Genomic DNA, 24,280 nt, shown 5'->3' with positions numbered 1-24,280 from the left:
GCTCCAATGATTCCATCATAGCTGCTCTGATTATTATCAGACTATTTGAAGATATCAGCAATACGGAAATGAGGTGCGGACATAACGTCACACGTGCCACACAACGTCATACGTGCCACATAACGTCACACGTGCCACACGATGACGCCACACGTGCCACATAACGTCACACGTGCCACACAACGTCACACGTGCCACATAACGTCACACGTGCCACACGATGACGTCACACGTGCCACACGATAACGTCACACGTGCCACATAGCATCACACGTGCCACACAACGTCACACGTGCCACACAACGTCACACGTGCCACACGATGACGTCACACGTGTCACATGACGTCACACATGCCATATGACGTCACACTTGCCACTTGATGACGTCACACTTGCCACTTGATGACGTCACACGTGCCACATAAGGTCACACGTGCCACACGATGACGTCACACGTGCCACACGATGATTAATCATTACTGTTATCTCCACACTGCACAGATAACTACATGTAGTAATACAGTACTGATACCACTATCAGTTCTAATAAATGTGAAGCTCTGAGAGAACTTACTACCCGGATGTTGAATGACAGCACAGCTCGTGACGAGGGCGAGGATTGTGCATTATCCGGCCTCTTTAAGGTGGTGGAGTACGTGTGCTAATTAACTGCAGTTAGAAATAGTGACGTGTGTACGTTCTATGATATCTGTGTAACAGGGCTCCCTTATCAGGCACATCAACTTTACAGTTGACAACCTTGATTGGGTTCATGATAAGGAGGGAACTTGGACAATGATAATCTTAATGATCTAGATAACACATGCTTCTAGAGTAGTTTGTTGATTTAACTGATTTTGTTTCTTACTGAGTCGACGCTAGATAACAAACTCTATAAAATCAGATAATCTTAATAGACGTGGCTTGTATTTTCATGCAGTATTATATATTATTTTCCAGGTTTAGTCACGTTCCAATTAATCAGGGGTATGTACTGGACGCTATTTGTTAGGCGGGATATCAGAGACAGGGCAAAATTAATGATAGTTCGCCTCTAGACGGCACCATTTAGTTGAAAAATAGTTGAGCCAACAAATGTGTGCCATCTTGTACAAAAGGGCATATCACGTGACCCTTTATTGTAGCTTCGGCAACTTGGATTAATGAGTTTTAGTAGATTTAAACAATGCTCCAGTCAGCTAATTTATAAAAATCAGACGTGCGGCAAATTGGCCTATTGTACAGTGTACACTAAGGTCGACACTCGACACTCGACAAAGTTTAGAAAGGGTATGTATTTTGATACTAGAATTCAGTATTCCTTAAATTAATTAATTCTAGCTAAAAGTCTTTAACATTATACTAAGTTATTCTGAAGAATACCGAATATTTCACAACTTTATTCTAAAGTTAAGCTACAAAGGTTCCGCAAGTTTTAATAGGCTCACTTAATTGAGTCTGTACTAATTGGTGATCTAAATGCAAAAACGTAACACATACGTTATAGGCCTTGATATAAACAAAGTAATTATAACAAGTAACTAGAATAAAAAATTAAAACTCCAACTATAATCGTATTTAAGTAAAGAGTAACTATGAAAAGAGATTGCACTCACGAGGATACAGTGTAGATAACGATAGCGAGACAGATAAGAGAGATAAGACATAGGGTGAGAGTGGAGAGGAAGGTGAGACCGCGCGAGAACAGACATGTGCACCCGTTCGTATCCCAACCATGTTTCTGTAGAAAGGGGTTGGGTTAGTTGTAGATATTATGAAATATCAACACTTTTGAAAACGCGTATAGATCTGACAGCCCAGCTGTTTTCTGACAAATGTGATTAAAGACCATTTTTGTAATTCTGAATTCTTTAAAATACATTTATTTTTCGGGTCAAGAACTATCCCTGAAAACCATCAGAAACCACCAGAAACCATCAGACAACCGCTTTTGGAACAATTTTGTAAAAAAATTTGTAAAAATTGTGTCCGTTCGCTCAGAACCTCGGATTTTTTAGTGTCTTCAAGCGTTTTTGTCAGAAAACGGCAGAGCCGTACTGTTAGATAATTGCACGTTCGACTTTAGATCTGTGCCCGCTCAATGTTCCAATAAAATTCCAGCATTCCCGAAAGTGGCACAACATAACCACATACCAAGAAGTCAGCCTTGACACGTGTAGATCTAAACATGGCAGTGAGAGGGTTGATCATCAGACTGCATCCCACTTTGTCCGCCACAAACTTCGCTTCCTTCTGGAACATCCTCTGAAGTGACCAGGGCTGGGAGGCGGCTGTAACCAGTTCTTGGGAGTGCCGGGATTTGCTCCCTGTCACCTCCGCTCCTTCCTGCAATACAGGGGATTTGTTAAAGAGTTGGGTACTCTGCAAAAATTGGTGTGAGAGAGTTATGAAATTATTTCAATAAGGCGGCTGCAATTTGCAGTTTGTCATCAACGACATTTTGGAGATTGCAACAGGTCGTATTATTGACACGATTATATATTGATGGTAAATATGTTTTATAAGGGAGTATAACCATGTTAATGAAACGGTAAGTTCTTTATGATAATATGTATGTAAAGAGATACTTAATATTACGCGAAGAAGTTATATTTTGTCATAGGTTGCATGCAATCTATGGAGTTTATTTTCTAAGAAACCGCCTTTATAATTCTTCAGTGTTCATTATATTTTAAGATTCGTTTATTTGAAGTATGATATTATTCGATAGCAATTTAACGGCCACCACTCTTCGATCGCATTTTAAAATCGACCACAATCCACGCCATTGCTAAACTCCATGGTCTAAACATTTGACATCTCACAGTTTGAAAAGAAACCAAAGAATAGAGTATAACTCAACGAAGCCTTATACGAGTCCCAGACTCATTAGATACAACGTGTATACACAGTGTTATATCGTATCACAACTAATTAAAAGTTCACAATTAATTAGCCGTTCACAATTAGTGTCTGCAGAGGAAAATGAGAGGCGGCCCATTCCTGGCACGGTTCCAAAGCCTGGTAATCAGAGTAACAAGTTGTTTGTTTGGTTGGGGTCTGTTAGTTACTGGAACACTAACTTACTTATCTAGCTGATATCTAATATAGCGTGCACGTGCCAAGAGAGCCGCGCGTTTCATTAATCTCTAGCAGACAAATAGGGCTGGTCCGTGTGATGAGGAGTAGTGATTTGTAATAAGTTATCAACAATTTGCTTACCACTGACAAACTGGTATATATACTTATCGTGAACAAGTGTGGGATGAGGGGTGAATATTCCTATAAAGAGGGTAAGTGAGGGTAAGTGGGGGTAAGAGAGGGTAAGTGAGGGTAAGTGAGGGAGGTTATTTCAAAGAGGGTGAGTTAGTCTGGCGTTTACAGTAAATTATGTACTTCGCAGTTCTTTTAAATTGAAGACTGAAAGCTCTGGCGCTTTAGTTAATTTAAGTACTATGAAATATTCGACCAAATTGCTACAAAATGCGGCAGCTAAACCTCAATCACATAAAGGATAAATACGTCTACTGTCCGGTTGGTTAATGTTATATATAATTATATATATTTTAATTTATATATAATATATATATATGCTTAACCTGGTGCACCGCGTGAATAACCGTGTGGCTAGTTAAGTAAGGAACTGAAGCTGAGAAGTGAGAGGTTCTGTGTAGACCAGTATTTGGAACTGTACAATCTGAGGATGGCAGTAAACTAAGGTTTTTTTTTTACAAATATCTCAGACCCATAGCTAGATCTGTGAATTTTAGGCAGACCCACTCGACAGCGGCCAAATTTTGCGCATTATGAGCCCCAAGCCCGATACCCACTTTGCCTCCCAATTATATTATCATCTCGTAACTTCATAAAGAAGGTTCCGTTATTCATTTAAAGATTAAGTTTTTTCGATTCTGGGCACGTAGCCCGACACGACACGTAGCCGGGGCGAAGCTCCTTTGGTTGGCTAGGGAGGGGGGAAGGCGCAGCCCCCCAGAAAATTTTTGAGAAATTATGTGTTTTAGACGACATTTGGCATTAAAGAAATTTGTAGGACAGTAATAATCAGACATCACAATAATACAGAGTTGGGGGGCGCAGCCCTGGCCTTCGGAAAATTTTTGAGAAATAGGGTGTTCCAGACGACATTTGTAGGACAGCAATAATCAGACATTACAATAATACAAGGTTGGTGGGCCGGGCTGGGGGCGCAACCCCCGGAAAATTTTTGAGAAATAGGGTGATTCAGACGACATTTGGCATTAAAGAAATTTGTAGGACAGCAATAATCATACATCACAATAATATAAAGTTGGGGGCCGGGGGGCGCAGCCCCTCAGAAAATTTTTGAGAAATAATGTGTTTTAGACGACATTTGGCATTAAAGAAATTTGTAGGACAGTAATAATCAGACATCACAATAATACAAAGTTGGGAGGCTAGGGGGGCGCACCCCCCGGAAAATTTTTGAGAAATAGGGTGATTCAGACGACATTAGGCATTAAAGAAATTAGTAGGGCAGTAATAATCAGACATCACAATAATATAAAGTTGGTTGGCTAAGGAGGGGGGGGGGCAGCCAATAAGAAAATTTTTGAGAAATTATGTGTTTTAGACGACATTTGGCATTAAAAAAATTTGTAGGACAGTAATTATAATCAAACATCACAATAATACAAAGTTGGAGGGCTAGGCAGGCGCAGCCCTGGCCTTCGGAAAATTTTTGAGAAATAGAGTGTTCCAGACGACATTTGTGGGACAGCAATAATCAGACATTACAATAATACAAGGTTGGTGGGTTGGGGGGCACAGTAATAATCAGACATCACAATAATATAAAGTTGGGGGACTGGGGGGGGGCGCAGCCCCCAAGAAAATTTTTAGAAATTATTTGTTTTAGACGACATTAGGCATTAAAGAAATTTGTAGGACGGCGATAATACAAAGTTGGGGGTGCAGCCCCCGGAAAATTTTTGAGAAATAGGGTGTTTCAGACGACATTTGGCATTAGAAATTTGTAATTTCAGACATCACAATAATACAAAGTTGGGGGCTAGGGGGGAACTCAGTACTTGTCACATTGAATTGAATAAGTACATATTGTATAGTGGGATTTGGGAATAATTTACGAAATGCTAAAGTCGATTGCCTGTCGTGTCGTTTAATCAAACAGTCATAAACACAGCCCACTTACCAGGCGACCATGGGGACTAGGGGGCCTATTTTTTTTGGGGTTCAATTTTTTTCCGGGAGTCTTCCCCTTGGCTACGTGTCTGCATTCTAGTTGCCAGACCCACTCTATTACAGTGCAGACTCAACATTTTGGTTGCCAGACCCACTATTCTAGAGTCCAGACCCACAATTCTGGTTGTCATATCTCCTATATTCTAGTTCATAGACCCCCAATTCTGGTTGACAGAGTGAAGAATTACCATTCTGGTTGCCAGATTCACTCTTCTAGAGAGGAGACCCACTCTTCTAGTAGGTATAGAGTCAAGACCCACTATTCTAAAATGCAGACCCACCATTCTGGTTGCCAGACCCACTCTTCTAAGGCGAAGACCTACCATTCTGGTTGCCAGCCCCACTCTTCTAGAGTGTAGACGCACCATTCCGATTGCCAGACCCACTATTCTTGAGTGAAGACCCACCTTTCGGGTTGCCGGACCCACTATTCTAGACTCTAGACTCCAGACGCACAATTCTGGTTGCCATATATCCTATATTCTAGTTTAGACCCCCAATTCTGGTTGACACTTGACAGAGTGTAGACTTACCATTCTGGTTGCCAGACCCACTCTTCTAGAGTGAAGACCCACTATTCTAGAATTCTTACCCACCATTCTTGTTGCCAGACCCACTCTTAGCTAGAGTGAAGACCCACTATTCAAGAATTCTGACCCATCATTCTTGTTTCCAGACCCACTACCCTAAGGTGCAGACCCACCATTCTGATTGCCAGACTCACTCATCTTGATTCCCTTGATTGCAGACCCACTATTCTGGTTGCCAGACCCACTCTTATAGATTGCAGGCACACCAATCTAGTTGCCAGACCCACTCTTCTAAAGTGTAGACCCACCAGACCTATTATTCTAGAGTGAAGACCCACCATTCGGGTTGTCCAAACCCACAATTCTGGTAGCCATATCTCCTTTATTCTAGTTTATAGACCCCCAAATCTGGTTGACAGAGTGTAGACTTACCATTCTGGTTGCCAGGCCCACTCTTCTAGAGTGAAGATCCACTATTCTAGAATGCAGACCCGCAATTCTGGTTGCCAGACCCACTATTCCAGATTGTAGACCCACCTTTCTGGTTTCCAGACTCACCCTTCTAGGGCGAAAATCCACCATTCTGGTTGCCAGACCCACTCTTCTAGAGTGTAGACGTACCATTCTGATTGCCAGACCCCCTCTTCAAGGGTGCAGACCCACATTCATGTTGCAAGACCCACTTCTAGATTTCAGACCCACTAAATTCTAGCTGCCAGACTCACTTATAGATTGCAGACCCACCATTCCAGCTGCCAGACCCACTCTTCTCAAGTGCAGATCTACCACTCTGGTTGTCAGACCCACTCTTTAAGGGTGCAGACTGCAGACCCACTCTTCTCAAGTGCAGATCCACCATTCTGGCTGCAAGACCCACTTTTAGATCGCAGACCTACCATTCTAGCCGCCAGACCAACTCTTCTCAAGTGTAGACCCACCACTCGGGTTGTCAGACTAACTCTTCAAGGGTGTACGTACACCCACCATTCTGGTTGCCAGACCAACTTCTAGATTGCAGACCCACCATTCCAGCTGCCAGACCCACTCTTCTCAAGTGCAGATCTACCACTCTGGTTGTCAGACCCACTCTTTAAGGGTGCAGACTGCAGACCCACCGTTCTGTCTGCCAGACCCACTTATAGATTGCAGACCCAACATTCTAGCTGCCAGACCCACTCTTCTCAAGTGCAGACCCACCACTCTGGTTGTCAGACCCACTCTTGAAGCCTGAAGGGTGCAGACCCACCATTCTGGTTGCCAGACCAACTTCTAGATTGCAGACCCACCATTCCAGCTGCCAGACCCACACTTCTCAAGTGCAGATCTACCACTCTGGTTGTCAGACCCACTCTTTAAGCCTGAAGGGTGCAGACCCACCATTCATGTTGCCAGACCCACGTCTAGATTGCAGACCCACCATTCTAACTGCCAGACCCACTTCTAGATTGCAGACCCACCATTCTAGCTGCCAGACCCACTCTTCTCAAGTGCAGACCCACCACTCTGGTTGTCAGACCCACTCTTCAAAAATGCAAACCCACCATTCTGGTTGCAAGACCCACTTTTAGATCGCAGACCCACCATTCTAGCTGCCAGACCAACTCTTCTCAAGTGTAGACCCACCACCCTGGTTGTCAGACCCACTCTTCTAGAGTGAAGACTCATTATTCTCGAATGCAGATCCACAATTCTGGTTGCTAGACCAACTTCTAGATTGCAGACCCACCATTCCAGCCGCAAGAACCACTCTTCTCAAGTGCAGACCCACCATTCTGGTTGTCAGACCCACTCTTCAAGGGTGTTGACCCACAATTCTGGTTAACAGACCCACTTCTAGATTGCATACCCACCATTCTAGCTGCCAGACCCACTATTCTCAAGTGCACACCCACCGTACCACTCTGGTTGTCAGACCACTCTTTAAGGGTACAGACCCATCATTCTGGTTGCCAGACCCACTTCTAGATTGTAGACCCACCATTCTGGTTGCCAGACCCACTTCTAGATTGCAGACCCACCATTCTAGCGGCCAGACCCACTCTTCTCAAGTGCAGACCCACCACTCTAGGCAACAGGGGTGAATAATATCAACAAATAAAGATTGTTTAATTTTTGCAAAAAATTTCTCGTCATGTGACAACCCTTCCCAACCCCCCTCAACCCCCTACCCCTCCCCCCTAAAAAACTCATCGGATTTTTGCTTCCCGCGAACATGATTTTTTCTGAAAATTTTTGTCAAGCCAGATCTGTAAATCTATCAAATATGTAAAAAAAAAACCTTACAGTAAACATGTACTGATATCCAGTTTCAAGGAGACTGGTGGATAGAAACTGTGCGGTGAAGTTATCATGTCATATTATCAAGCTGTTGCAACTGATTGATGTAAAACCGCGCTTTGAAGCTGTCAGATTTAAGATAAGTCAGGACCACCCAAGTTCCGTTCGGCTATTCCAGTACTGTCCATAAGATATTAGTAAAAGTAAAAAGTCTGAGACTTTGTCAGCGCTGTAAACTGATAAACTCATAAAACGCTTTCCATTTCTTCAAAATTACATAATTTCAAAAAGAATCTTTGTCGCATATGAGCCAGGTAGTAAATATTGTGTTTTCTTTCCTGTCCTGTAGATTGATTTATAGAAGTCATTAAAATCACTACATATTTATTGGTAAGACACTACTGGTATGATATCATTAATATGAAGGTGGCGAATTAATCATGCGTCTAACTTTTAAACGGTTAATTAAATTAAACGAGAAACTTAATTTCTGATCGTTCAAGTTTTAACAAGTTCGTATTTACATTTAAATCCGTAATTTATGATATATGAGTTTTTGGTGTGCCGTTTATTAGTACAGACGAACTCATTTTGTCAGTATTCATTACTTTTATTTTATGTCTGTATTTCAAGTTCGAAATATTTCTAAACGGTCAAGAATAAGTAAGGCTAAACGGTCTGGTTAATTCTCTTAAAGACGGCTCGACCAGATTTCTCAAGACCTAAAATCATTTACACTGCTAAACTATTCGTCTAATTCTCTCTCGGATCTATTTTTAGATGCTGCTTATAATAGTAAGCATACCATTCATTCTTCGGTTCAGTCATTAGTGGCATTCTCAGATTTGGTCTGGCATCAAATTGTTTTTAACTATTATAAAACATCAAGGATGATCATGGTTTAGTTCAGATATGCATTATAGATAGAAAGTGAATGCAATAGTATACAAATTGAATTTCAATAGTATTTTGAAACCATCTCATTATATACAATACTAGAAAACCCGTGGTCACAGGGAGGAAGCTAATAGTATTTTTTGTAAGTAAGTTCAAATCGCGTCAAAAAATATCCTACAAAACCGGAGATACAGCCAATTAAAATATTGTTCGTACTAAACACAGCGTAATATCAACAAAACCGATCAAAATCGTTACCATGGTTATATACTATGCAACTTCCTATTTCTCGTCTGATTTGCACGTGGGCGGTCGTACAACAAAAACAATTCTTTGAATTATAGTAGAGATAATGCAAAGTAATTCCACGGATTATTTTTAATGGTTTTGAATGGTCGCTGCTAGATTGAAAAGTCACGTGCATTCCTCTCTTCTCTTGCGGTGCAAGTGGTTCATTACAATAAACACAAAGCAGTCTAGGATAATTAACCCCATATTGTCTGTTCATTATTTAAAACACTTTTAATATTTATTAGGATACTAAGGCTGCGGAGCACACACTAAATTGAGCACAAACATTACGTCGCACAATGTGTTGCAATGTCATATAACAGCCAGAGACTTACACATTCAAAATAAACTTTTAATAGCTCCTTTGTTTTTCCTATCTTCTTTTAACAGAAGTTTAACCAGCATTAACACTGGACCAAATTATTATACTCTTTACGAAAGCTCCTTCTTTAATACTCTTGTATTGAGTTGTACTTGTAAATGTACAAAATCAGTCCCCAAACAAACAAAATGTACGTGCTTTGTAAGACAGCAGGTCATTATCATGTCAGCTGTTACCGTTAAAAATGGAGATTCTCTGAATCACAAGTAGAGATTCTCTAACCAAAACTCCTCAAAATATCCAACGGAAACCAATAAAGCTATGAGAATAGCACGTGCACACTACACGTAATAAGACCACGTGCAAGAATTGCAGCACGTGCGATAGCAGGCTGCCACAATAACCGAGTGAGCTCAAGAACTCCTACAAATATAGCCATTCACACGACAAAAATAGCAATTCTATTTATAGCCCATCCCTTTGTAGTCAGGTACGGAATATCGTACCTGTTAATTTGTTGTTGATAAGACGTATTATGTTCAGGGTGTATTACGGTGATATTAGAACACACACGTTGAGACTTGACACAATTCTAACTTCATCTAGGTGGGCGTGCTGGAGAAACGGAGAAAACAGGGGAACTTACACGGTCTTGTCGCACGTTAACAGAGCAATTAGAGGCGCAGTTTTCTGTGTTGTAGCATCTATCAGCACTTATTATTTGTTTTAGCAGCTGCTAATAATACGAATTAAACGCTACACAAGGTCAAATAGGTACAATGCCGACCGACAAGTGCATAATATTGTAATGTACAGGTATTTGAGAAGGCACTTCCTTTTCTAGACCTCTTTTGCCTGATTGTACCATGTACTGTAATAAATTCCCATCATACCCTGGCCAAAACATGTTCTGTTAAAAATGTTAATCGCTTAAAAACTATCTGTCATGATCTAGATTATGAAAACCCAGTCACTTTTTCTGCATGGAGCAAAATAACTGAGTAACTTCTCTTTTTCAGGTAAACCAAGAACAACAGTTATCTTTAGTCATCTTGTGTTGATACTAAGTCTGGGCAATGAACACTAGTAATGAACACTAGTCCACTGGTTGTCATGAACACTAGTAATGAACACTAGTCCACTGGTTGTCATGAACACTAGTAATGAAGACTTGTCCGCTGGTTGTCATGAACACTAGTAATGAAACTAGTCCGCTGGTTGTCATGAACACTTGCACTAGTCAGTAGTCATGAAGACTAGTCCGCTAGTTGTCATGAACACTATGTGAACATAGATCAAGGAGCCAATAACACTGAAGTGCGTAGTAAAGATCTACAAGCGTTGTGCTACTGCAAAAAGATACCACCACCAGATTGGTGAGGTTGCTCTGCACTTCTATAAACATCTTGTTAACTTGATAAAGATACTATCAAGATACTGTAACACCAGCCAATCTGTAACTGCAAAATCAGTTATATAGTATATCAGAAAGAGGCAAGTAAAGTAACCACCATTGTGTTGTTACTATGGTAACCACCACAACCTCTTCCTACAAATCTCCCCGCTATCTCAGTGCTACCTGTTACTGACACGGCAGCTTCACTGTTCACAAGAGACCACGTGATCACACCAGCCCACGTGACAGGGCGGCTTCACTGTTCACAAGAGACCACGTGATCACACCAGCCCACGTGACACGGCGGCTTCACTGTTCACAAGATACCACGTGATCACACCAGCCCACGTGACACGGCGGCTTCACTGTTCACAAGATACCACGTGATCACACCAGCCCACGTGACACGGCGGCTTCACTGTTCACAAGATACCACGTGACACGTGTTAGTTGATAAGTAAGGATACCTGATAAGGGAAATGCCTGACGCGCCGAAGCGTGTCTAGACACCAAATAGTTTAGTAACTATCTAGTATCTTCTACCACTAAGTAGTGTCTCATCATGTAGTCTACACGCTAAATACCACCTAGTATGACAACGTAGTATAGTGGCCAGGTTTTAAGAACTGGGCTTCCCAAATCACTGAAAATAACTCTGTCTGATATGTAATGTTTGTTACATATTTCTGAACTACATATTTTCGAAATGCCTTTCAGTCTCAGACATCAATTGACCTAGGTCCACTAAAATAGTACAGTACTAAATATCTCCAAATATATTAATATACTGACATAGGTATAGCTAGGTAGCCAGTGCTACGACACTTCTCAATTGGGAGAGAGAAGAGGATTCACCCTTGTCATGGTATTAGACGTGATCATGACCATGACCGTCCGCAAGAATATTTGTGCCGCGTACATATTTAATAGTCTGAGTTCTGGGTATATATTCGTACAAGTTCAGTACTAACTATCTGACTAGACTGAGATTCTGTAATAATATTGATAATATCTTGATGGTGACGATTATTAATAATATCTTGATACTAAAAGGATACTGATAATAATATCTTGATATTACTATAACATAAACCAATACGAACAGTGATAGTATCTGTATATTACTATAACATAAACCTATACGAACAGTGATAGTATCTGTATATTACTATAACATAAACCTATACGAACAGTGATAGTATCTGTATATTACTATAACATAAACCTATACGAACAGTGATAGTATCTGTATATTACTATAACATAAGAGACTGTGGGATACTGAAGGGAAAGGAAGCAGTTCTAACGAGCTCTTCTCAAACACAAGGATATAACTTGTGAACTTGGCTAGTATATATGAAACATTTGATATGGAGTTGTAGAGGGAGTTATGTGCCTCGCCGGGCTAAAGTAGTGGATGACCTTGCTGTACGGCAAGTTAAACAAGGATCTGAAACTACTAGGTTCCGTACAGACTCAACTCTGCACCCGTGTCAATATGTTCAATATATGCAAGCCTCTTGATTTATAAACCTATACGAACAGTGATTATATCTGTATATTGCAGTATCTTATTAACCACGCATTACAGCTCTCAATACAGTGCCTACAAACAATATGGTAGTGTGATGCTAGGTACTGCAATCTCATTATCAATACACCTTAAGAGAGGCATATTACATCCCCAAGTGGTATGTTATGCGATTTGTTGTGTGCACTGTGAACCTAGAGCCCACGTGTCACAATGGTTTAATTGCAAACAAGAAGATTCTGCAATCATTAATATTGGGAGCACTAGAGGGAGGGAGCTATTATATATACTATGGCACCTATGTGTTGGGGACACCTTTTGTTGTTATTAAAGCTTAAAGGTTGCCGCCTACCATAGGTAGCGTTTCTATTATATAGGGGGGCTAGAGCCACAAACATAGAGGAGAGAGAGAGAGGGGACTATTATCACTTCATTTAGTAACAAGGACCCCTGGTATGTAGCTCCTGGAACTAGTAGGATAGTATATAATATAATGTGAGATGTACTGATAAACAATGGGTTGGGAGGTCAAACTGGGCGTGGTTACATTATCCATCAGGGGAGGGGATCGGGAGTAGGGTCATTTTCGACAGTGCAAAACATGCTTATTATTGAATGCCTAAGATAAGTAAATACATACCAATTGTGTATCACATTTTGCAGTTAAAGAATGCAGTTTTTGATAAATAAACAAACATGATAATATCACGGCCACTCCTCAGTCCTCTTCCAACTGTTTCATGGCCATTCATAAAACTGACATATAAAACTTGCTTCTATTCTTGTGTAAATTTGTATTGATCCCGTTTCATAAACAATACCCATAAACAATATTCCAATCCGGATTTTACAAAAACTTGCCAGGGTAGAAAAAATCTTAACCTGGTAGTTCCTTGTTGCCTTCGCAAGAGCAATTCTAACTGCATAGCCACACGTTTTGTGAACAAACTGATATGAGTCCTAGCTGCACAAAATTGTATGTTGTCTGCGCACTAAACGTTTCTCAAGGCATAAAAACTTGATCACATCAGTTAGAGTAGTAAAGAGAGGGTTGTCCCGTTTATATCTGTCCAGGTCATGACTGGTTCTCATTATAATCGACTTTTAGGCTGACTGGTTGACCATGGTTCATATCTCGATCATGGTTTTCTAAACACTCTAGTCGGCGTTATACTTTAGACAGTAACCTGGTAACCATCACCTTATCTTACTATTCTTAAAAGCAACGGTTGAGAGCACTTATACTGCCGCCACTTACAACCCTGCAACCAAGCAAAGATAACGATACTCTACTAAGATTATAATATAAAGATCAAATAAAGATATCTAGACTGAAGCACTGGTAGGTGGAAACCTGAGATCAAAGAAAGATATCTTCACTTTTATCATGTTAAGAGATCATGTAAGTGTCTCGCCTCCAGTACTAACCAATAAACACTCCTATAGGTTTTCTTATAACAAATGAAAGACAGGTTAGCTATGCTCCAGCCAGTTTCAAGCTTGTCGCCCTGGTACTCTGGTAACATATCGAGCGAATAGACAGTACTCCCTAACCAGTACCCCCTAACCAGTACCCCTTAACCAGTACCCCCAGTTCATGCTACCAGCAGTCAGCACCAGAAGACCACTGTGCAATTATACCAAAAAAACCGCCCACGTTAGTTAGAAAGGTTGTGACTCTGATGATTATGTAATAATATGATGTTTGATATAGAGACTAGAGTCAACTCACTGGAGCTCTCACCTCTAATAGTTACCACCAGTGCAGGCAGCTGAACAGTGGTCACACACTCGTAGTAGGTACAACACTCACATTGGCTGCTGTATGCCCGGACAAGCTAGTCTAATTTGATGTTGCTATTATTAAATAGTGCTGGTGACACAAGGGTCAAAACCTTCTCATTCTTGTTCCATAATTAACAAACTTGAAGCTTAAGACATTATATTATTGACATTTGACATGCTGTCCTGTGACAAAATAGTCTAATTTGATCTTGCTATAATAGGCTGTCGACAGAAGGGTCAAAAACTTCTGATTATTGTTCCAGCATTTAGTTAACAAACTTGAAGCTTGTAAAGTTGTAAGACAGTCGTGAGTTTAAAACAGCGCATCTACCACAATTCATCCTTAGCCTGAGATACTCTTTGCCTTAAAAGAGTAAAGTAAGAAGCACAACTAAGAAGGATGGGTGTAGTGCACGATTTCTGACAGGCAGATAAAGAAACACCCCACACCAGATAAGGAAAAACACGTCACACGCACGTCTATCACAGATCCAAAGGAGATACCGACTGCGGAGAGAGAGAGAGAGAGACTGTATCTAGATACCGAATACGGAGAGAGACACTAGATACGACATATTACATTTCCTTCTCCTCTACCTCCCAGCTGGTAGGAGTTCAAACTAGTCGGGAGTGTCGGCAGCATGTGGTTAAACTGACACTGTAACCATAGGAACTGACACTGTAACCATAGTATTGCCACATTGTTACGTCACAGAAGCTCACTGTTTGTGTCACTTTGTAACGTCATTGCTGTTGGTGTGACACTGTGTTTGGTGTGACACTGTGTATCAGTCTACAGAGAGACTTTACAACGACTGAAATATCTCATATCTGAAGTGGGGTAGATACGCTAATGTAACTGCTTAACCTTATTTGACGATCAAATCTGAAACCGAACAGTTTATTCTATTTTTAAGAGTCGCTAGAAATGATGTAATTGTACAGACACCGCTGGTCTTCTTGATGGCAAGATGGAGAGATATAAAAAATGCCAGCTTGTTTAATTAAATAACTAAATAATAAATCCTTAAGAAGTCCGGTGGGAAATGTGCCCCCTGCTGTACTGAAAGAGACCCAGCAAACATTTAACTAATCACAATTTGTAATAAAGTAGCACATCGTTACAATTCACGCTCTGTAAAGTCTAATCATTAACGGTGCTTTGCTGAGGATGTGGCGGCATTTTAACTTTCTACAAATGTTATTATTTGGGGTGTGGCTATTTCGGTAGGGTGTTGGTGCAATGTTAAAATGTTACAATGTCAGAAGAGGTAAAGAAGTCAGGGCCATGTGCCCAAATTGGGTATTTTTTGCAAATTAAGGATTGCAAATATAATTGCTTTCAAGCGAAATCATTTTTCGTTCATTAACTAAGCCTGTCAACCGCTAAGTGCTATTATTAGCATATTATTTAACAGAAATATTATAACACTAAAACCTATTACAATGATGATAACATAAATTCCCTATGGTACTTAACCGGCGCGGCGCTCAACCGGCGCTCTGCCGGCAGCGGTATCCGCCCGTTCTGCCATTTAACCATAGTTTATAAATTAACTCGGTTATTGGAGTAAAATCTTGAAATGGTTGGTGTGGTGGAGATTATAACCATGACTTGTTAAAAAGATTAGAGAAATCTCCTTATTTCCCCGTTTAAACAGTGAGTGGGTGGGGTTGAATGGAATATTCGTGACTGCTTACCTCGGGAGAGTGTGTAGTTCCGTTGGCAGTTCCACTACCGTTCTGAGCAGGACTAACTGTTGCGTTAGTTATACACTTGTAGTTGCTTCCAGCGGTGTTTAACATGCTGTTACCCTGCAATTGCGCCCTGTTACTCCTACTTCATTGTCATTACTCATTTCACGGTAACTTCTACTTTTACTTCAGTGGGTGTCAATTAATTGTGTCACAACATTCTGGCAGAAGTTCTGCCAGATATTAATTGATAAATATAAATTCTAATTATCCTCCATTGTACATGTAATATGTGTGAATAGCTGTAAAAGGAACAGCATGTCCTTCCAATGGCCAGTTGGTAGATCACCGACCGGCTATAAGCCGGCTACTAACCGGCTATAAGCCGGCTTATAGCCGGCTACAATTTTTATAGCCGGCTATAAGCCGGCTTATAGCCGGTTAGTAGCCGCTTACATTTGTTGTTGAGCGATGGCTATTAGCCGGTTATAAGCCTGCTATTAGCCGTTTTGGTATTAAAAGTGGTTATAAGCCGGTTATAAGATATTAACTCAACTACATCGTACTGAACGATAGTCAGGAGCCGGCTATAAGAAATTCAGTGAAAACGGCTATTAGCCGGTTATAAGCCGGCTATTAGCCGTTTAGGTATCGAAAGTGGTTATAAGCCGGCTATAAGCCGGCTATAAGCCGGTTATAAGATATTAACTCAGTTCAGTACGATGAAGTTAAGTTAATATCTTATAGCCGGCTTATAGCCGGCTTATAACCACTTTCGATACCTAAACGGCTAATAGCCGGCTTATAACCGGCTAATAGCCGTTTTCACTGAATTTCTTATAGCCGATACCTAAACGCTAATAGCCGGCTTATAACCGGCTAATAGCCGTCGCTCAACAACAAATGTAAGCGGCTACTAACCGGCTATAAGCCGGCTTATAGCCGGCTATAAAAATTGTAGCCGGCTATAAGCCGGTTTATAGCCGGCTTATAACCGGCTTATAGCCGGTCGGTGATCTACCAATTTCCCCTTCCAATATACACCCGCTTATATATCACAATTATAAAGGTGTAAATTACAGCTACAATAGTACTAATTTTAGTAATAACGCTGTTCGTGGGCCAAAGTCCAGCACGCAGTGTTATTATTATTAGAGCGAACAATATACTATTTAAACAGGTGTTTAAAAGCACAGGTGCTAGTCCAGTGCAACACTGCATGTTTATTTTAAACTCTATGTGTACAGTTACTGGACAGAGAGATATTATCTTTTATTAAAAAAAGAGTAGAATTTCGAGAGTTGGTGATAGATAAAGATGAAACAAGAATCGCACTTATAAATTATTGAACTATAGAATAAACATCACCAGTTCTTTTAATTGGATAACTTTACAGTATAGTTTGCCATTGTTAGAAGTTTTGTTTAGTTCCATAGAAATAGCTCCAGTATCTAAGATAGTTAACTAATCCATTAATTACAGTAAGTTAACTAATTGTGTACCTTATTTTCCTGTAGTGCGATGCTGGGGTGAAGGACAGGTAATAAAGTGTATCCAGAGTAGAGTTCCTCGTTGCTTATAACGTGTTGTAGCGATACACTTCCTGGAGAGATTAACTAATTAGTCTAATTGAAATGTTATTAATTAGCTTCCAAAATACTTGTTAACAACTAATCTCAGACAAATTGATTTGTTCGACTCAAGGTTTAAATGATTATAGTAAAGTAAGTATGTAGTTGCATAATATAGTATAAGCTAAACTATAAACATTTTTTGTTTGTTGGGGAACGCTTTGATTTTACTTAGTCCCGCTATATAATTGTATAACATAAAGTTAGGCCATTCGTCTGCAATGCCCTCGTTTTGCTGATCAGCATGTTTTTTATATAATAATATAATAAATAAATAAATAATAATATAATACGGCCAGGTAGCGCAGTTGGTTAGAACGCCTGTCTTACAATCGTTAGGTTGCGAGTTCGAAACCCACTGACTGCCTGGTCGTGGGGTGAGCGTCGTCGACGTTCAGCTAAGGATCATGAGTGGTCTATGCAGCCCCCCGGTCTACTCAGCCGAATACTCGAGAAATCGGGTGTGAGGGTTAAATGAGGAGCTGCACATTGCAGCAAAGTCTCGGACGAAGAAAGTATGGTACACACTACCTTAACCGTCACTGGCCAAAAAGATCCTTCGGCTTCCTGTAATTGGCTGGTTGCACTTGTGTAACATTGTGGCTGTTGGAATACACCGAAGTAAAATAAGTGTCTAGATAAAAAAAAAAAAAAAATAATAAATAAATACTGGGAATAATAATTAATATTAATAATTAAAATTAAAAGGATAAATTTCCTACCGTCAAATTCCCTGCTTGTATGAGTACTACTTCCTCTCTTCTTCTCCTTTGTCTTTTGAACTGTTTTGTAGATAGCCGTCTCAGAGATCTGAAACACAAGCAAATGTTTTCTAGTCAAAACTCAAAGACAAGGAAATATCATAGATAATAAATATAATAGTTATTATACATCTCTACTATAATTCAAAGAATTATTTCTGTATGTATGTACACTGTACGACCGCCCACGTGCAAATTAGATGAAAAATAGGAATTTAGGTAACAACCAAAAGGTTCCATAGCAACGGTGTTTAATATACACATGCACGTGCAAAGATTGTTTTAAGGTCATTTTGATCGGTTTTGTGGTAATTACGTTGTGTTTAAAGTGTTTTATATTTAAATCGGCTGTAACTTCGGTTGAGATGGATATTTTTTGATGCGATTAAAACTTTCTTTCATAGAATACTACTAGCTTCGTCCCTGTTACCACGGGCTTTCTAGTCTTACTTATAATTCAGAGAATTCTTTTTGTTTGTTTGTACGACCGCCCACGTGCAAATATATAAGAAATAGGTTTTAACCTATTTTTAGGTTGCAAAATAACCATGGTAACGAGGGTTGTTACTGCCACGTGCACGTGCAATGATTGTTGTTACGATATTTTGATCGGTTTTGTGGTAAGTATGTTGTGTTCAGTGCGAGCTACATTTAATTTGGCTGTTCGGTGGGGATGAATAATTTTTGACACGATTAAAACTGACTTCCAAAGAATACTATTAGGTTCCTCCCTGTGGCCGGTGACCACGGGTTTTCTAGTTCATTAATAACATAATTCATACGATCATACACGTTACCTAATTTTTGTATGTGGGGGAAATAGAAAGAATGTACAATGAGGTTGTATAATATGGATCAGGCGTGTATCAAAAAACAATTGTTAAACTTCCCATCAATTTGTTCATAATATTTGGTAGATAAATCACGCCTTGAGTAGGATCCATAGATACAAAATCAGTTAAGAACGTAAAATCTGACGTGATGATACGTCAGATTCTACGTTATTTTAAGCAGAACACTTGGGAGCTGGGATCGTTACTTACGTCTTTCTTTTTGGGCTCCACAACGACCGTATCTTGAAATTCTTGTTTGAGTAGATAGGTCCGTATTCCCTGTAACTCTGAAGAATAGTGTGTAACTTACTTCCGGGATGAAAAACATACCCTTCAATATGAAATTATAAAATACACGTAGAAATTCTAGAATACTCTATTCTTTTCCAATTCCCTTTAAAATGATTTTGATGACGTCTTAACCCATGACGTCATGCAGTATAGTGCTTTATTAATTAATTAGACTTTATTAGACATATTATATCATATATGAAATAATGCAGTATTATGTAATAATGCTGAATGATACGAGCTACAGCCCGCCCCCTCACGAAATATCATTTAAAGATCATACATCCACCTCACCATTCATACTTTCACTAATGACCGTATTAAAACTATTTTTAGAACAATAACTTTCTCGTTCAACATGAAGCTAATGACATTTTAGCACTATTTTAGGAAAAACTTTTGAGATATCTGAGTTTTTGTCATTGGTACTGATAATCATAATATATGTTGCCAAACAGTAACTCAACTACTTTATCAACAACTTTCTACATGTTAGTTTTTGGCATTTAAATGATAAGCCTTTATCATTACGCGCGATTAAGAAGAGATTTATTGGAACGTGCCTGTTACTAGATGCATTACAATCTACACCCCTTTAACAGGTGTCACCCCTATTACAGTCACGTGACTGAATTCAAACCCCTCTATTGGTTGTTCCCCGGTGCGTTTCATCAGCTTTGTCAGTCATTGGTTGCTATTTTTTTGTTGCTATGGTGACGATGCTAACGGTTCACGACACAGGGCATCATTGTGTCAAAATGGTATATATATATATAATATATTCTGCAGCCTCTAAATGGATATGGAAAAGTGTTTGCAATTACATACAACTCTTCTAAGCGTAGGTAAAAATATAAGTATATTAACTGCCGTGGATCTTAAAACCTTTCCTTGTGTTTCAAATATTATGTGACACTAGTTTAGAGATTCATTTTGTAACGGTCTCGTACAGCATTAGACTAATATTACAAATAAGTGACTTTCAGATTTAAGACTAACATCTAATTAGATTAAAAGCACTTCTTAACGAAAATTAGACGCTTATATCAATTTATGAGACAAGTTAAAATTACGTAACGTTTAGAGTTAAATCATTTAACAGTTGCACTTGCAGTAGCAGTCGAGTGTTCCTCAGATGTCAAATTAAAGATAAGTCGCAACTTACATTAAATTGAAAGTGATCCCGAGCTTGAGAATACCAAATCAACTATAATTAAACACATTTTCGGTGATAGTTATGTCATGAAAATGAGTCTGAAATCTCGTACAGAGAGATTTGTTTGAGTCTGAAATCTTTACATTCACAGATAATTACAAGACAAGGGTTAAAATTTAAACTGGTAGCGTGTGACCAAAACCTGCCTTTTTTGTAAACCACCTCTTAAAACTTTAAAAGCTAAAAACTCTCCATGTGACTCTGAGTTCTATAATCATAGACCTTTGATAGCTTTAAATTTAAAATCAAGTGTGGGGAGATTTAGGCATGATTAAAGCTTGAAGTTTAATATCTATCGTTGGAGGTAGAATCTGAGATTCTAAGAATCCCTCAAATGTTTTTCCGATTTATTTAAAATGGTCATACCTCCCCTAGAATTAAACGTTTAAATTGGTCTTTTGAAGTTTTGAGAGTTCCATTGCAGGTCTCAATATTACATCGTACAATCATAAAACGCATTTCATAAACCGCTACTATATTCAAATAAATCCATACATTAATAATTTGATATCATGAATCCATAATTAATAAATTACTACCACGATTTATTAGATAATTTATTGCATATTATGCTAAGTTCGAGCTGGAGAATTATGTTATTAATATTTGTTAAAGGCACGTCTTACAACCACTAAATTACATATTTTAGCACGTTATAAAACTTTTAATAACGGTTTATCAGTTACTGTACGGTTTGGTGAGGAAATATGATATAAGTTGCACATAATATGGTATTATTTATTCATTTGCACCTGAGCTTAGTGAGTTAGATTATTCTGATTGTGCGTTAATTTTATGCGAATATTATTATATCCTATAATTTGCCAAGCTCAATTCCTTCCAAATTAGATATAGTCCAACTACTGACATTTTGAATTAAAGAACGGTGCAATACTTTAGGATGGATTAAAAATCTTTAAAAGAAAATTAGTACAAACTACCTAGCTCGGTTACATCCGAACCCATCTTACCTAGTTCGCTCTTGGATCCGAACCCCTCCTCTTACCTGGTTCCCTCTTGAATCCGAACCCCTCCTCTTACCTGGTTCCTTCTTGGAACCGAACCCCTCCTCTTACATGGTTCCCTCTTGGATCCGAAGGACCGAACCCCTCCTCTTACCTGGTTCCCTCTTGGATCCGAAGCCCTCCTCAAAGTCCCAGTTGTCTTGCAGACATCCCTTAGTTTTCTCAGAAATGTGAACTCTGCCCTGAAACAAGATTAACATGATATACTGAAGAAACTATTCCTTATCTCCAACTTTGTTCAAAAGTTCAACCAAAAGTGATTTCATCCACAACATTTTAAAAGAAACTCTTTTTGCAGAATAATCAAAGTAAGTCAGCTAATTAGTAAAATTTAGTAATTTCCAAACTTACGGGTACTCCACCAGATTCCATGTAATTCGCCAACTTGGCATCGCTGGACCAAACATCTGATATTGATATCAATTACAAAAGAATGAATAATATCCTGAAACTATTAAACCAGTAAACCACGTTATAATTTGTTCGATGACCCTATTTTAGTGACTCTACAATCTGCAGGTCATATACATAGCTGCAGAATCATTCTTAAATGATTCTGCAAAATACTTGTCACTTATTTAACAAGAATTGCGCCCGTTGTTTCGTTTTGGCGGACGCTAGATTTCCATTTCACATTTACTATAAATTTAAGTATAAGCTCCAATCAGCTCACTTCAATCTTCATAATATTAATAATATTGATAAATTATGCATCAAATACGGGAAAAAATTCAGTTCAATTGCCGTAGAACTTAACTTGTATCTGTAATTCAAGAAATGATCAGCAAAGGTAAACTATACTCGTGTACAAATCAATACACTACGCGTGCCACGTACAAATTGGGCGTATTACCTAATAGTAATATTATACATTACATGCATCATATACATTAAAACACAGTCGCGCCGCGCATTCATAGATCACAGGCTATCTATACATCACATCTCCGCAAGCAATCCTCGCGCGCGCGCAACTTTTTCGTTGCTTGGTAACGGACGGAAGCAAGGAACACGACATACTGACATACTCAGACCCACCTACTGCAATCTCCAAAATCCACGTTTTTCTGCAAAAACCTCCATTCGTAACCTTTCACTATTGCCTTTTTTCAAAAGGGTGAAAAGGAAAAAATAAGTGACAAGTATTCTGGAACAAGAGATACAGATGTTATATCTCAAATTATTAGGCGTTTCCCACTAAAAACAGTGACATCTTAATTAATAATTTTCTACAACAAAATGCGAAGCCTTGGAACATGGCTTAAACTATGAAATTTAAAGATCTCGGGCCATAGCGAAGTGTGTCAAATGTTTGACTGACAGTCATTTGACATACACTTGACATACATTTAACAATGACATACCCTTGACATACATTTAACAATGACATACCCTTGACTGGTTTTGGGCAGGTTAGGTTAATTTGAAGAGACAGCGATATTTAAGAATTTTATTGGTGGCTGGTGCAAACTAATTGCTCAAAACGGGTATTTCACTTTCACTTTCACACTTATTATAGCGGTCGAGTCAAGAACATAAGCCTGGTAAACACATTGTAGTAAACGTACCGTATTTGAACTTGGTACCACCGACAATACCACAGAGGACGATGCCAGTGTGAATTCCAACTCTGATGTCTATACTCTTGTTGCGCTGCTGACAGAACTCTCGTGTCTGAAACAGAGTGGTAGTGAGGGAAGTAGAGGTGAGGGAAGTGAGTCTAGTAGAGTAGAACTTAGAAGGAAGATGGAGAGCTATAGAAGATATTACAGTCAGGTGGAGGGGCCGGCACAGATAGTGTACTATTGGTTAACTGGGTTAGTGTCCCGACCTAACCGCCAAGTAAAGAAGGGCGGTGCGTGGCGGGGTAGGAGGCAGAGTGGGAGAGAGAAAGGTTCATTAGCACTCCACCCAAACTGTGAAACTGCACATTATTAAGTTATAATGAGACATTTTATGCCCCCACACGCAGAGTGCAGACTCCTTCTGGATTACATTGGAGTACGTGGGTGTGTTGAATAAACCTTGTAATAAAATAACGGTACATGGTGATTTGATTACTGACTAGGGAGGCGACCCAGGCCCAGACCCAGGCCCAGAACTATGAACAATGCAAACATACCCTTCACTATACAGATCCAGCTTATAATCGTCATTATGTAGAAATTATCCATTGATTTGTTCCTCTGAAGAGTCTTGTTTCCAGAGAAAAACAAAACAGTCCAGGAATTATGGACTCAGAAACTAAAAAAATAAAAACTGAATCGAATTATGACAATTTCCTAAGAATTCTGGTCGTCGAACAATTGTCGTTAATATCATATTATTCTAAGTTAAGATTTAGCTTCTTTAGCATTTAACATGAAGAATAACGATATGATTATATTATTATTTAATAACTAGTATATTATTATATAAAAATTGATGTCACGTGCCTTTTGAGCTTCAAGGCGAACAGTTGATATCCGATCAGCTCTTTAAAATCATGCACATATTTGATATTTCATTAGTTTTAAGATACATTAGATAAATTATTCTAAATAAGTATATCAAACAA

The 24,280-nt window shown here is 39.2% G+C and overlaps 1 protein-coding gene across 2 annotated transcripts in view; it reads right to left on the bottom strand.

The window, feature by feature from the left end:
• LOC134813455 (adenylate cyclase type 8-like) overlaps nucleotides 1-24,280 on the bottom strand; it is an 89,014-nt gene that overhangs the window by 10,378 nt on the left and 54,356 nt on the right. For both annotated transcript variants that reach the window (XM_063821249.1, XM_063821250.1), the window contains exons 13-21: nucleotides 23,292-23,397; nucleotides 22,075-22,130; nucleotides 21,818-21,905; nucleotides 19,402-19,478; nucleotides 18,320-18,407; nucleotides 17,469-17,569; nucleotides 15,973-16,086; nucleotides 2,156-2,347; nucleotides 1,618-1,742 (exon numbers count right to left, since the gene is read on the bottom strand). In XM_063821249.1, the coding sequence (XP_063677319.1) occupies nucleotides 1,618-1,742; nucleotides 2,156-2,347; nucleotides 15,973-16,086; nucleotides 17,469-17,569; nucleotides 18,320-18,407; nucleotides 19,402-19,478; nucleotides 21,818-21,905; nucleotides 22,075-22,130; nucleotides 23,292-23,397 (947 nt within the window). The remainder of the gene's footprint in view (nucleotides 1-1,617; nucleotides 1,743-2,155; nucleotides 2,348-15,972; nucleotides 16,087-17,468; nucleotides 17,570-18,319; nucleotides 18,408-19,401; nucleotides 19,479-21,817; nucleotides 21,906-22,074; nucleotides 22,131-23,291; nucleotides 23,398-24,280) is intronic.

The sequence above is a fragment of the Bolinopsis microptera genome, chromosome 3 (genome assembly GCF_026151205.1).
Source record: "Bolinopsis microptera isolate Bmic1 chromosome 3, MBARI_Bmic_1.0, whole genome shotgun sequence".
In the NCBI taxonomy this organism is placed as follows: Eukaryota; Metazoa; Ctenophora; class Tentaculata; order Lobata; family Bolinopsidae; genus Bolinopsis; species Bolinopsis microptera.
The sequence above is the reverse complement of the archived record's forward strand: the minus strand, read 5'-3'. Positions and strand labels throughout refer to the sequence as shown.